Source organism: Conger conger, chromosome 11, assembly GCF_963514075.1.
Source record: "Conger conger chromosome 11, fConCon1.1, whole genome shotgun sequence".
In the NCBI taxonomy this organism is placed as follows: domain Eukaryota; kingdom Metazoa; phylum Chordata; class Actinopteri; order Anguilliformes; family Congridae; genus Conger; species Conger conger.
In genome coordinates, this window is record NC_083770.1 from 46,110,046 (window position 1) to 46,123,229 (window position 13,184).

General features: G+C 50.2%; 1 protein-coding gene across 15 annotated transcripts in view; it reads right to left on the minus strand.

The window, feature by feature from the left end:
- The window catches only part of camk2b1 (calcium/calmodulin-dependent protein kinase (CaM kinase) II beta 1), a 78,427-nt gene that overhangs the window by 50,845 nt on the left and 14,398 nt on the right, over positions 1–13,184 (minus strand). For 9 of the 15 annotated variants that reach the window (XM_061259975.1, XM_061259965.1, XM_061259973.1 and 6 more), the window contains exons 3-6: positions 12,722–12,781; positions 7,942–7,996; positions 6,971–7,036; positions 2,611–2,683 (exon numbers count right to left, since the gene is read on the minus strand). In XM_061259975.1, coding sequence (XP_061115959.1) covers positions 2,611–2,683; positions 6,971–7,036; positions 7,942–7,996; positions 12,722–12,781 — 254 coding nt within the window. Of the gene's footprint in view, positions 1–2,610; positions 2,684–6,970; positions 7,037–7,941; positions 7,997–12,721; positions 12,782–13,184 lie in introns of those variants that run through there. The other 6 variants (XM_061259974.1, XM_061259972.1, XM_061259970.1 and 3 more) reach the window with 2 other exon arrangements.

Genomic DNA, 13,184 nt, shown 5'->3' on the forward strand with positions numbered 1-13,184 from the left:
CGTCACATGTCATAAATGGCCGCGTGTGTTTATGTGCGGGCACGACGGAGAGCGAGAGTGTGTGTGTGTGTGTGTGAGAGAGGAGAGTGTGTGTGTGTGAGAGTAAAACAGTGTGTGTGAGTGAGATGAGAGAGAGAGAGTGTGTGTGAGGGAGAGTGAGAGAGTGAGAGAGAGAGTGTGAGGGAGAGAGAGAGAGAGTGAGAGAGAGAGGGTGAGGGAGAGAGAGAGAGTGTGAGAGAGTGTGAGGGAGAGAGAGAGAGAGTGAGAGAGAGTGAGAGAGAGGCCAGCTGCAGGAGAGGTTGGGTGTCCGCGTGGTGAGTCCTGATTTACTCTGGCTCTGACTGGCACGGCACTAAAGTTCAGGGCTATAAATTAGAGAAGCTGCTTCTTGCTTTTAAAGGTCTCCCAATGAAGAAATACTGAGCAGGTCACATCCGCAGCCCAACTGTCCTCACTGTGTGTGTGTGTGTGTGTGTGTGTACGTGTGTGTGTCTGTTGTGTGTGTGTATATATGTGTGTGTGTGTGTGTGTGTGTGTGTGTGTGTGTGTGAGAGTGTGTATGTGTTTGTGTGTGTAAATGTGTGTGTGTGTGCGTGAGTACGTGTGTGTGTATGTGCGTGTGTGTAAATGTGTGTGTATACATGTGAGTGTGTGAGAGTGTGTGTGTGTGCGTGTGGGCGTGCATGTGTGTGTATAAGCGAGAAAGTGAGTGACTGAGTGAGCAAAAAGGGAAAAACAGAGACAGAGATATCGGTGTGTGTAGTGGGGTGGGCAGAAGCAAACACACTGCCCCTGTGTGAGTGAACGGGAGTGACTGTGACAAGCACAGCCGTGTAGGTGAGCACACACGCAGTGTGTGAGCATGTGACTCTCCGCAGAGGGAAACAGGGACGGCATGTGGAATGTGGAATGTGGAATGTGGAATACGGAACAGTTGGCTCATTCTTGGTCTATTCCAGCTCTGAGCCCAGTGCTAGGAGCTGTGAGCTGCTGTCTATAGGCTAGGGCTGAGTAGCCTGGCTAGGACTGGCTAATATACTGTTGTGTGTGTGTGTGTGTGTGTGTTTACACGCCTGTCCGTGTGTGAGCGAGCATGTCTGTCCTGAACACGCTGAACACGCCTACAGCAGCAAGTGTTCTCTGCCTCTGTGATGGAGTGGTGGGGTTGCACTGGATAATCACAAATACTAGCGTGTCGCGTTTCAGCCGGGATGGGGGCGGAACGGCGCCTTCCCTCCTTGACACGGGCGTGCTGCCCGTCAAAACACACGCAGACACGGCAACACCGACGGCGAGGGACGCGTCGGCCGCCATTTTGCCAGCAGGGATCAGGATGAGGCCTGATTTCAACAGATTTGCTTCGTGTCGTTTTCCCTTTCTAGAATTTACCAGAACAAAGGCCAATCAGGTAGAAATGAACGTAATCGTATATACGGCATCAGCGTGTGTACGCACGTGCGACTATCAGTCCGAATTAATATCGCATTGGTGTGTATCAGTCCAAATTAATATCGTATTGGCGTGTATCAGTCCAAATTAATATCATATGGGCGTGTATCAGTCCAAATTAATATTGTATCCGCGTGTATCAGTCCAAATTAATATTGTATCCGCGTGTATCAGTCCAAATTAATATCGCATTGGTGTGTATCAGTCCAAATTAATATCATATGGGCGTGTATCAGTCCAAATTAATATCGTATTGCCGTGTATCAGTCCAAATTAATATCGTATCGCCGTGTATCAGTCCAAATTAATATCGTATCGCCGTGTATCAGTCCAAACTAATATCGTATTGCCGTGTATCAGTCCAAATCAATATCGTATCGCCGTTTATCATTCCAAATTACGTGCCGTGTCTGCCGGACTGCCGGGTGTATCATGTGACTAACTGGCAGGGAGGACACGGGGCATCTGCTGTGGCCTTTAAATTTGTACCTTTCCTCCCCAGAGAAACGAAACTAATTCAGTCCAATAATCTCATCCATTAGGCAAACTGCAAACTCCTCCTTCGGCGCAGGATGGGAGAAATCTTCCGTTAAACAGTCAGTTGACATTTAAATGTGCGGAGAAGTTCAGGGCAGCGCTGTGACAGATGAGCATGCATCAGCACCGATCTCGAGCGGGAGACATTTTAACGGGCCCGTACACAGAGAAGGACTGTGTCATCCTTTGGTCACCCCCGACAACAGTTGTGAAAATATGAATCTGAAAATTATAACTCTATTTATTTTTATATTTATATATATATATATATATATTTTTTTTTAAGGAAATTAAATAGCCAAACTAAAAGTCAACAGAGGCATAAGAGCAGCATTTGTGTCCATACTGACTGAATGAGTGAAAAATGGGAACAGTACAGTACAGGTCAAAAGAGCGGGGTGCTAGAAGGGGGTGGGGTGGTTGGTTTGGGGGGGGGGGGGGGGGGGGGTTGGGGTTAAGTGCAGGGAGGTGGCGGATACCAGTGCATCGGGAGCAGTTCAGGATGCTGGAACCACAGACAGACGGACAGACGGACGAACGGGCGGACAGACAGACAGAAGCAGACACAGGCAGCAGAGGGCCGGGTCGGGCCGGGCAGGACAATGCTGATCTACACATACTGACCTTCAGGTCCCTGTGTACTATGTCATGTTGGTGAATGTGATTGACACTGTCTAGAATCTGATGAATACAGTGACTGTGGAGACAAAATGAAGAAGGGAGGAGGAGGGGGGGTGGGAAAGGAGTGGGGAGGAGGGGGGGGAGGAGTGAGGAGGGGGGCGTCGAATGATTAGAGGTCACGGGGGAGGTGAACAGGCGAAGTGGACGAGGAAAAACATTTTTAGGAGAAGAAGAACCAGTCGTAGTACAATCATTAGGGAGGAGAGAGAGAGAGTGGGACAATGGCAGAAAGGAAGGAAGGAAGGAAGGGACAAGTGGAAGAGAGGAGTGAAAGGTGGTTTGAGGGGGAAATAGGGGAGGGGCATAAGGGATGGGGGGGGTGCAGTGAGGAGACAAAACCATTTAAACATGATGAGACACTGACACAACACCACGGCACCGCCAGACAGGCTAACAACGGAGAGAGAGAGAGAGAGAGAGAGGGAGAGAGGGAAGAAAGAGTGAGAGAGGGGGGGAGAAGGAGGAGAAAGAATCCCGGCGGGATGGCAGCTAAGCGCTAACGTGCTACTGTGACCTGCACTGAGGGCCACCACATCGCCGTCCCCACAAACTGGTGATGTCCCCACAAACCGGTACGGTCCCCATAAACCAATACGGTCCTCACAACCCGATATGGTCCTCACAAACCAATACGGTCCCCATAAACCAGTACGGTCCCCACAAACCGGTACGGTCCCCACAAACCAATACGGTCCCCACAAACCAATACGGTCCCCACAAACCAATACGGTCCCCAAAAACCGGTACGGTCCCCACAAACCGGTACGGTCCCCACAAACCAATACGATCCCCACAAACCGGTACAGTCCCCACAAACCAATACGGTCCCCAAAAACCGGTACGGTCCCCAAAAACCGGTACGGTCCCCACAAACCAATACGGTCCTCTCAACCCGATATTGTCCTCACAAACCGATATGGTCCCCACAAACCAACACAGTCCCCACAAACCAATACGGTCCTCACAAACCGCTATGGTCCCCACAAACCAATACGATTCTCACAAACAGCTATGGTCCCCACAAACCAATACGGTCCTCACAAACCGCTATGGTCCCCACAAACCAATATGGTCCTCACAAACCAAATACGGTCCTCACAAACCGATAGGGTCCTCACAAATACTGTGAGTGACGTGTGTGTGAGAAGGGGTTAAATGTGCTGGAAGTGTGACTAATAGCTGGAGCAGGGAGACAGCTTGCAGGATCCTCACCCACACACTGTCTACTGTGTGGGCAGACTGAGAGAGAGAGAGCTAACATATATGCCAGTAACACACACACATTCACACAGGCACACACACATGTGTACACACACACACACACACAGGCACACACACAAATACACACATGCAGAAACACAAACACACACACAAACACACGCACTTGCGCATGGACACAGGCGTACACACACCCAGGCACACACACACACACACACGTTGACACACAAATAAAAAAAGGTATTCTCTCACACACTCATAACAATCAAGCACAGACAAAACATAATCACACATACACATTCTCTCTCCATCTCTCCCTCAAACACACAAAAGAAATTGTTAAGCTGTGGTGATGATGCACTTTAATAGCCATTATTACATGTTAATACACACTATTGAAAAACTGCATTAGAAAAACACAAAGGCCCTAATTAAACATGGGATTCGAATAGACTGGCACGTATCTCAGGATGATTCAGGAGCTGGCTCATGTGCAAAAAAAGGACAGACTTGCATGCACACAAGCTGACACACACACATGCATACACACATACACACGCGCACACACACACACACACACACACACATACGTACACATATGCATACATTGGGCACAGAGGAGTATGAACACATTTACATATGAACACACATACATGTATGACCAAACCACAAACATTTGCAACTGAACCACAGTACAGCACATTTGGTGCAATTTCACACCAAATGTGCTGTATTTCAATTTCGCTGAATTTCTGATTAATTTAACATTAGACAGGGCAGAGACGGCATAGCAAGAAGCATAGACATAGACATGGTTTCTCTCACACCGCATGTATGGTTTCTCTCTCAAACCACATGTCCAGTTTCTCTCTCAAGCCGCATGTACGGTTTCTCTCTCAGGGCACCTGTACGGTTTCTCTCTCAGGGCACATGTACGGTTTCTCTCTCAGGGCACATGTACGGTTTCTCTCTCAGGGCACATGTACGGTTTCTCTCTCAGGGCACATGTACGGTTTCTCCCTAAAAACATGTGTGGTTTCTCTCTCAAACCACATGTAGTTTCTCTCTCACACCACTTGTACGGTTTCTCTCTCACACCACTTGTCCGGTTTCTCTCTCAGACCGTGCATGAGGTGTCTCAGCAGTTGCTCGCACGCCGTTGGTGGAACAGGCTGCGAGTGACAGGTGTGGGGCGGGGCTTGTGGCCCCTCCCCTGCAGTGACACAGTTAGGAGCTGGATGGAGCGCGGCTTGAGAGACAAACGCGGGCGCTAATTATCCGCACTAATTGGAGCCCCACTTTGCGCAGGTCTCGCAGGGAGCCCGGGGCCCCAGCCTGGATGCAGCTCACAGAAGAGGGGAGACTGGGCTGGCCCGCAGGGCGCTCTGCCCAGCCAGACACAGGGAGAGTCATCCTCTACCGCCGCTAACGAACGACAAGGGACACACACACACGCTCACACACACGCGTACGTACACGATACACACACATTTACGCTCACACACACGAGTACGTACACGATACACACACATTTACGCTCACACACACGTGTACATACACGATACACACACAGAAACACATGCACGTACACACACACGTGCACACACACACACACATACATACGCGTATACACATACATACATACATACACATACATACACACACACGTGAACACACACATACATACACATACATACACACTCACACACTCACTTGTGCGCACACACACATGCGTTAAACACACACAAACACACACATACAGACACGCATGCACACATACCCGCTCACAAACACACACACGAAGACACACTCACACACGCACACAAACACACATACAGACACACTTGTACGCACAAATAAACACACACACACTCACGGTCACACACACACAAACATACACTCTATTACTGACAGTCACTAAAGGGCTAATGCAATAACAGCGTAGCTGAGGGCGCACTGTGAGACGTATAGCCATAATAGTAACAGGCTGAGAGTGGGCTTGTAGCACAAGCTCCTATAGTGAGGTCAGTGAGAGGACTGTGTACACCCATTGGCTGACAGCACAGGGCGGGGGACTGAGCACAGGAAGGGGTATTGCCTCACTGCTACATAGAGGCGACATGGCTCAGGCGGTAAGAGCAGGGTTCTGGCAGTCGGAGGGTTGCTGGTTCGATCCCCCGCCCGGGCTGTGTCGAAGTGTTCCTGAGCCCCAAATGCTCCTGATGAGCTGGTCGGTGCCTTGCATGGCAGCCAATCGCCGTCGGTGTGTGAGTGTGTATATGAATGGGTGAATGAGAAGCATCAATTGTACAGCGCTTTGGATAAAGGCGCTATATAAATGCCAACCATGGAGGATGTGTGGGGAATGGAGCCAGGACAGTCAACCTGTTGGAAGGCCTAACTGCCAAGACATTCACTCCTGGTGGTGCTGACCATGGAGTGGACTTTATATTTTTGTGTGCTTGTGTGTGTGAGCGTGCATCGAACTGTGAAAGACACGGAATGAGAGGGGTATAGAAAGAGGGGTGTGGGGAGAGAGAAGAGGAAAGAGAGCCAAGAAAAAGGAAACGAGAGAATACAATCCACAGCAGTGCTCCGGTGCTCTTAAGATATGTCTCCCGATCGGGGGTAAACAATCGATGCAGAGAATCTGATCAGCAACTCAGCCTGAGACGAAAAGCAACCGGGCCGGGCGTTCTGCTTCGGCTCCCGGGCCGCGTTCAGCCAGGCAGAACCAGCACTACCTCCTGCCAGGGAGCCTGAAAGCCAGTCCAGTTCACACACTCCACTGCTCCACGGCCCTGATTCCCTCATTACTATACTTATGGGGACCGCGTTCCGCGCCGCCGCCGATGCTATTTAAAATCCGTATCCGTCTCAAAATGCGAAACAGATACCCCGCACAACGAAAGCGAAAACGGAAAAGAAAGCGGAAGTGAGGACTGGAGAGGAGGAGGAAGGAGACTGGGAGGAAGAGGAGGAGAGAGGGAGAAGAGAAGGATTGGAGAAAAGGTGGGGAGGGTAGAGAGAGAGAGAGAGAGCGAGAGAGAACATGACAGGGAGAGGAAGAGATAGTTGAACTTACCTGGCGTCCGCTTCGCTGTAATATTCCCGGGCTACAATATCTTCAAACAGCTCTCCCCCGGTCACCCTGGAAACAACAGCGACACAAAGGTTGGCCGGAGGCCCACTGCAACCAGCACTCCACTGCCCACCTCAGGCAGGGACACTCGCCCCCGTCCGCTCTGTGTGTGCGGGAACGGGCGTTCTGCGTGAGGTGACCCGAATCCACAGCTGCCTCGGCCGTGACCGCAGTGTCTTAGTCCGGGGAAGGAAAAAGTACAATTGACAAGAACAAGTGTTTGAATCTGTAAGGGGAGCGAGTCCTTGTCTGTATCTGCGCCAGACTGTGCACCAGACTGTGTGGTGTAAATTACTGTCTGTGTGCACATGTTTGTTGGTATTAACTTTTGCATCTAGTGGTGTGAGGGAGGAGGGGTGATGGGGAATGTGTGCATGTGTTTGTGTGTGTGTGTGTGTGTGCATGTTTGTGTGCGTGGGTGCGTGTGTTTGTGTGTGTGTGTGTGAGTGAGTGAGTATTTCTGTGTGTGTGCGTGAGTGTTTATTTGTGTGTCTGTGTGAGTATGTGTGCAAGTGTATGTGTGTGTCTGTTTGTGTCTGGGTGTGTGAGTGTTTATGTGTGTGTGAGTGAGTGTTTATGTGTGTCTGTGTGAGTATGTGTGTATGTGTGCATGTGTATGCATGTCTGCGTGCAAGTGTATGTGTGTGTGTGTTTGTGTTTGTGTCTGGGTGTGTGTGCGTGAGTGTTTATGTGTGTGTGTGTGTGTGTGGGGGGGGGGATTGCCACTGCTGCAGGATTTCCTATGTTCTCGGCCTGGCTTTGTTACCATGGAAACACGAGCATGCTCTGGAAAGTTGCGGAGAATGAAGGGAAGAGGGGGGGGGGGGGGCGCGGAACGGGGGGGGACATTACGACACTGTAGAGGGAGGAAGAGAGCAGAGATACTACAGCCGGGTCATTCACAAAACACTCACAAGTCAAAGAGGAGGTAGTGGAATCCTTCTTCTGATATACTGTCATGGAGGCGAACTGGAAAAGAGATAGAGAGAGGAGAGAGGAGAGAGGAGAGAGGAGTTCACATAACGGGGCGCTCGGTCGGAAATAAGCCCGCCCACGCACGCACCCACTCACGGACAATTAGACACACTAACATACGTGCGCGTGCACGCATACACACACACACACACACACACAGAGAGGACATTAGACACACAGGGAAACACAGGAACTCAAGACACACGGATATGAGGGTAGACACTGCTGTCATACAAGAGAGAGGCAGTCAGAGCACACAGGCAGCATTTCCATAGATCGCTGTTAACTTTCATCCATTAGGCCAGCGGTCCTCAATCTTATCCAGAAATGGTCGGTGCAAAGACTGTAGTGGTTGATTAGTTTAATCAGGCGTGTTGGCGCCTGACTGGACCAAAAGCCTGCTCCCACACCTGCCCTTTCTGGATGAGATTGAGGACCCACTATTTTCCATCGTGGACTCACTCAAGACACATCTCTTCAGACCTCCAACACCACTCCTCTGCAAGGTCAGCCGCAGTCTAGTATCACTCTGATGTATCACTGGTCTCGTGATCTTCTAGCGCTATCATGTTGCACATATATCTTAAATTTGTTGTTGACGCTCGTTACCATATCTGTTCTAGTTTAGGACATGCCATAACTTTACTGACTTTAGCCTAAGGATTCAAAAAAAGGTACAAATGAAATAGGTATTGCTGGCTAGGGGTACAATTTTATGTACCAATCCGGTACCACCCCAGTGACAGTGGCGTTTGTACCTTTTTAGGCACTTTTTCCACACCTTTTCTGTGAGGGTGTAACGGGGTCCGACTAAAACGTCCAGGTGCTGAACACGCCCACCAACCGAAGACACAACCGCCACAGAATGATTCGATTTGGGCGATGATTTAGGCGATGATTTGGGCGATGATTTGGGCGATGATTTAGGCGATGATTTGGGCGATGATTTGGGCCGAGGCCCCAACCGCTGGCACAGCTGCGGGACTCAGCCCCTCGGTCAAAGAGTACCTCCTCACGCTGAAGAGGCTGAGTCATCCTCAGCGTGTGTTTTTGGGATCAAACGGCCACGCCAGCGTCGGGGGGGGGCGAAGGCGAAGTGGACAATACGGGAACCGCTGGCTTCAGAAGTCGAAGAGCGTCTGAAAATAGGTCACCCCGCACGGCGGCACAGCGAGGGCCGCGGACGCTGCGGAAGTCATTACAGCGCGCCACCGGAGCCCGGATAAAGGTCAACACACTCCATCACGAGGGACCGTGGCAGCGACACTCAGTCTTATCCCAGGAAGGGCCGGGGCGGGTGCCGGGCTTTTGTTCCAATCAAGCAGCCACGAGCCCGGGGGTGTCTCGGTGGCGTAGCCTATAGAGCACTGACCGTGTGCTCATTGCGAGCCGCAACGTCGGCGGTTCGAATCTGATCGTCCGACATTTGTCGCATGTCTTCCCCTCTCTCTCGCTCCCATTCTTCCTGTCTCTCTATACTATATACTGTCCAATAAGGCTGAAAAAGGCCTACAAAATATCTTTAAAAAAAAAGCAACTACAAGCCCGATTCTACCGATCAACCACAAACCACCAGAGTCTTTGCTAAGGACCTCGATTAGTGGAATCATTACATTACATTATTGGCATTCGGCAGACGCTCTTATCCAGAGCGACGTACAGTTGATTAGACTAAGCAGGAGACAGTCCTCCCCTGGAGCAACGCAGGGTTAAGGGCCTTGCTCAAGGGCCCAACAGCTGTGCGGATCTCATTGTGGCTACACCGGGGATTTGAACCACCGACCTTGCGTGTCCCAGTCATTTACCTTCACCACTACGCTACCGTCCCGCCCCAATCGGGCGCGTAACTGTGAGAAGTGCGGGGCCTCTTCCTCCGGCGTCTCGCCGGGCACGTTTGGGAAAGAAAGAGGGCGGCATGCGCCAGGTCTCGACTTCGCACATCGCTATGGCAACGTCGCCATCGTGCGCCGACCGGGCCTCTCTGTGAACGGGGGCCTCTCTCGCGCGCGCCCACGCGGGCACGAATTACGGAAACGGTGTCGGAACGTTCCGGTCCTTTTTGCACCCGCTAGGACAGGCGTCCGCCGGGCCCCGCAAAGGACCCCGTTTTACCTGCACTGTCTGACACCCCCCCCCTGTCCTCCACCACCCACATGAGCTCACGCTGTGGTCTATTTCACTGACTCTGGATCAGTCTCACTCCAGGCACCTCTCACATGAGCTAATGCTGCAGCAAATTTCACTGACTCTGGATCAGTCTCACTCCAGGCACCTCTCACATGAGCTAATGCTGTAGCAAATTTCACTGACTCTGGATCAGTCTCACTCCAGGCAAATCCCACATGAGCTAATGCTGCAGCGTAATTCACTGACTCTGGATCAGTCTCACTCCGGGCACCTCTCACATGAGCTAATGCTGCAGCGTAATTCACTGACTCTGGATCAGTCTCACTCCAGGCACCTCTCACATGAGCTAATGCTGCAGCGTAATTCACTGACTCTGGATCAGTCTCACTCCAGGCACCTCTCACATCAGCTAATGCTGCAGCGTAATTCACTGACTCTGGATCAGTCTCACTCCAGGCACCTCTCACATCAGCTAATGCTGCAGCGTAAATCACTGACTCTGGATCAGTCTCACTCCAGGCACCTCTCACATGAGCTAATGCTGCTGCGTAATTCACTGACTCTGGATCAGTTTCACTCCCGGCAAATCCCACATTGAGCTAATGCTGCAGCGTAATTCACTGACTCTGGATCAGTTTCACTCCCGGCAAATCCCACATGAGCTAATGCTGCAGCGTAATTCACTGACTCTGGATCAGTTTCACTCCCGGCAAATCCCACATGAGCTAATGCTGCAGCGTAATTCACTGACTCTGGATCAGTTTCACTCCCGGCAAATCCCACATGAGCTAATGCTGCTGCGTAATTTTTATTTCACCGACGCCGGGTCGGCTACGCTCCGAGCAACTCACGCTCACCACATCTGGGAGGTTTTTGCACCTTTTGCAGTTCTGCGACTCATGCATGTGTTATTTATGAACATCCACCCAGCAGTGGGGTTCTGAGGTTATCAGCGCACGCACAGGTTTTTGAGATTTGGAGAACGAGGTCAGACAGGAGCTGCAGTTTCCTCATCAGTAGCCGGGGGTCTGCAACCCAGGTCCTGGAAAGCCGAAAACTCTTTTGGTACTGGCATTCAGTTTAAAAACAGCACCCAGTACAGACCCACGTAACCAGGCGAGGCGAGTTAACTGCATAATCAACTGCCCAAACTGATTACTTAAGTGCAGCATATCATATCCTTGGAGAGGCCTGTTCTAACATTACATTACATTACATTACATTACATTATTGGCATTTGGCAGACGCTCTTAGCCAGAGCGACGTACAGTTGATTAGACTAAGCAGGAGACAGTCCTCCCCTGGAGCAATGCAGGGTTAAGGGCCTTGCTCAAGGGCCCAACGGCTGTGCGGATCTTAATGTGGCTACACCGGGATTAGAACCACCGACCTTGCGTGTCCCAGTACCTTAACCACTACGCTACAGGCCGCCCTAACCCAGCGCATTGCGTCCCAAACATATTCGGCATTTACATTTTACACGGGACCAGCGCTTATCGACTACATCAGCCAGCGGGGAAACTGGGCAGACAGAGATGGCTGCAGCTATACTGGGCATGAGAGGTTCTGCGTACGGGCCCTGTTTGCTTCTGGTCGTTACACCACTCTGTTCGGCCAGCGTGTGTCCGTGTCAGTGGGCCTGGGGTGTGGGAGGATGGTGATAAACGCTGAGGCTAAATGTTTTTCTCACAGGAATTTCGATGTCCAGGTGACTGAGGGTCTTGTGACAAGCGGCCTCAGAGTTAACAGTTTATTTTCCAATACACAAACAAGCCCGTGAGAGGCTAACCATGTCGGGACCGAATATCAATAATTGTAGTATCCACAGCGGTTTTGTTTACGTTCACATGGTGTTTGTTTATTAACTTTATCTATTAGTTGTTATTTGCTAAAGAAAAGTTCAAAATGTGTTTTTTTTCGATGTGTGTCATATTGCTGGGAGCAACCATTCACACTCCGGCAGAATGCATTAAAAACATTCCTTTGAGTAACCATGGCGATGCACCAGTAAACTTGCTGAAGATTTGTTTCTGCCCTTAGGGTTTACACTCAGATGTGTACGTGCTCATTTTGCTGAACAAATGCAAAGTCACGATGGATTTTCTTGCTTACTTTTCTGTATAAAACTCTGTTTCACATCAACTCTACGCTGAGTGTAAACAAACCACTGTTGAATAACTGCCACAGGAGCTCAGCTCAATGGTTGAGTCCTACAGGGAGCCGCACCAGAGAGAGCATTACATTACATTTCATTTAGCAGACGCTTTTATGCAAAGTGACGTACACAACCATGCATATCAAGGTCATACAACAAACAACCGAACACACCAGATAAGATACAATTCATATAGGACTGGTTTGTTAGGCTATGAATGTATGTCTAGCACACAAGGCAGTCAGGTCTGCAACTACCATACCGAGACAAATACAATTTCAGAAATCACAGTACCAAGAAATACAAATTGAAAGGTCCTAGGTTAAGGTAAACAATACAAGGGACATAGGGGTGAAGATAGATGGGTGAAAAACAGGTTAGGAGACTGCTGCAGAGGGGATGAGGAACGTCACACGACAGAACCCAGAGAGACTAACCGATATTGGAGTGCTTGAGTAGGCGACAGATACGTGCTTCACGTTCCAGCTTCTGATGATCTGAGGAGAGAGGAGAGAGAGTGAGAGAGAGGAGAGAGAGAGGAGGGAGAGAGAGAGTGAGAGAATGACAGAGTTAAAGAGACTTACTGAAGGAATACACGCAGTCAGTCAGTTAGACAGAACTGCACAAACAGTCATTACCAGGTGCTGGCTTCAGAGGAACAGAGGATGTGTTCGTTTACAGTCTTCACCAGAGTGGGAAATTAACACCAGCCATCAGCCGAATGCTGGCAAATTTGATCTGTGTATGCCTGGTACATTTGCCTACTCTACCATTTTGGCAGGTAATCACCCATTGTTTGGCAGTCCTGTTCTGTTCTAAATATCGAGGTGCATGGTAAAACAGTGAAATTGGCTGGTGAATTCTGGGATGCCCCAGCAACTGTGGCCAGTTTCCTGCCCT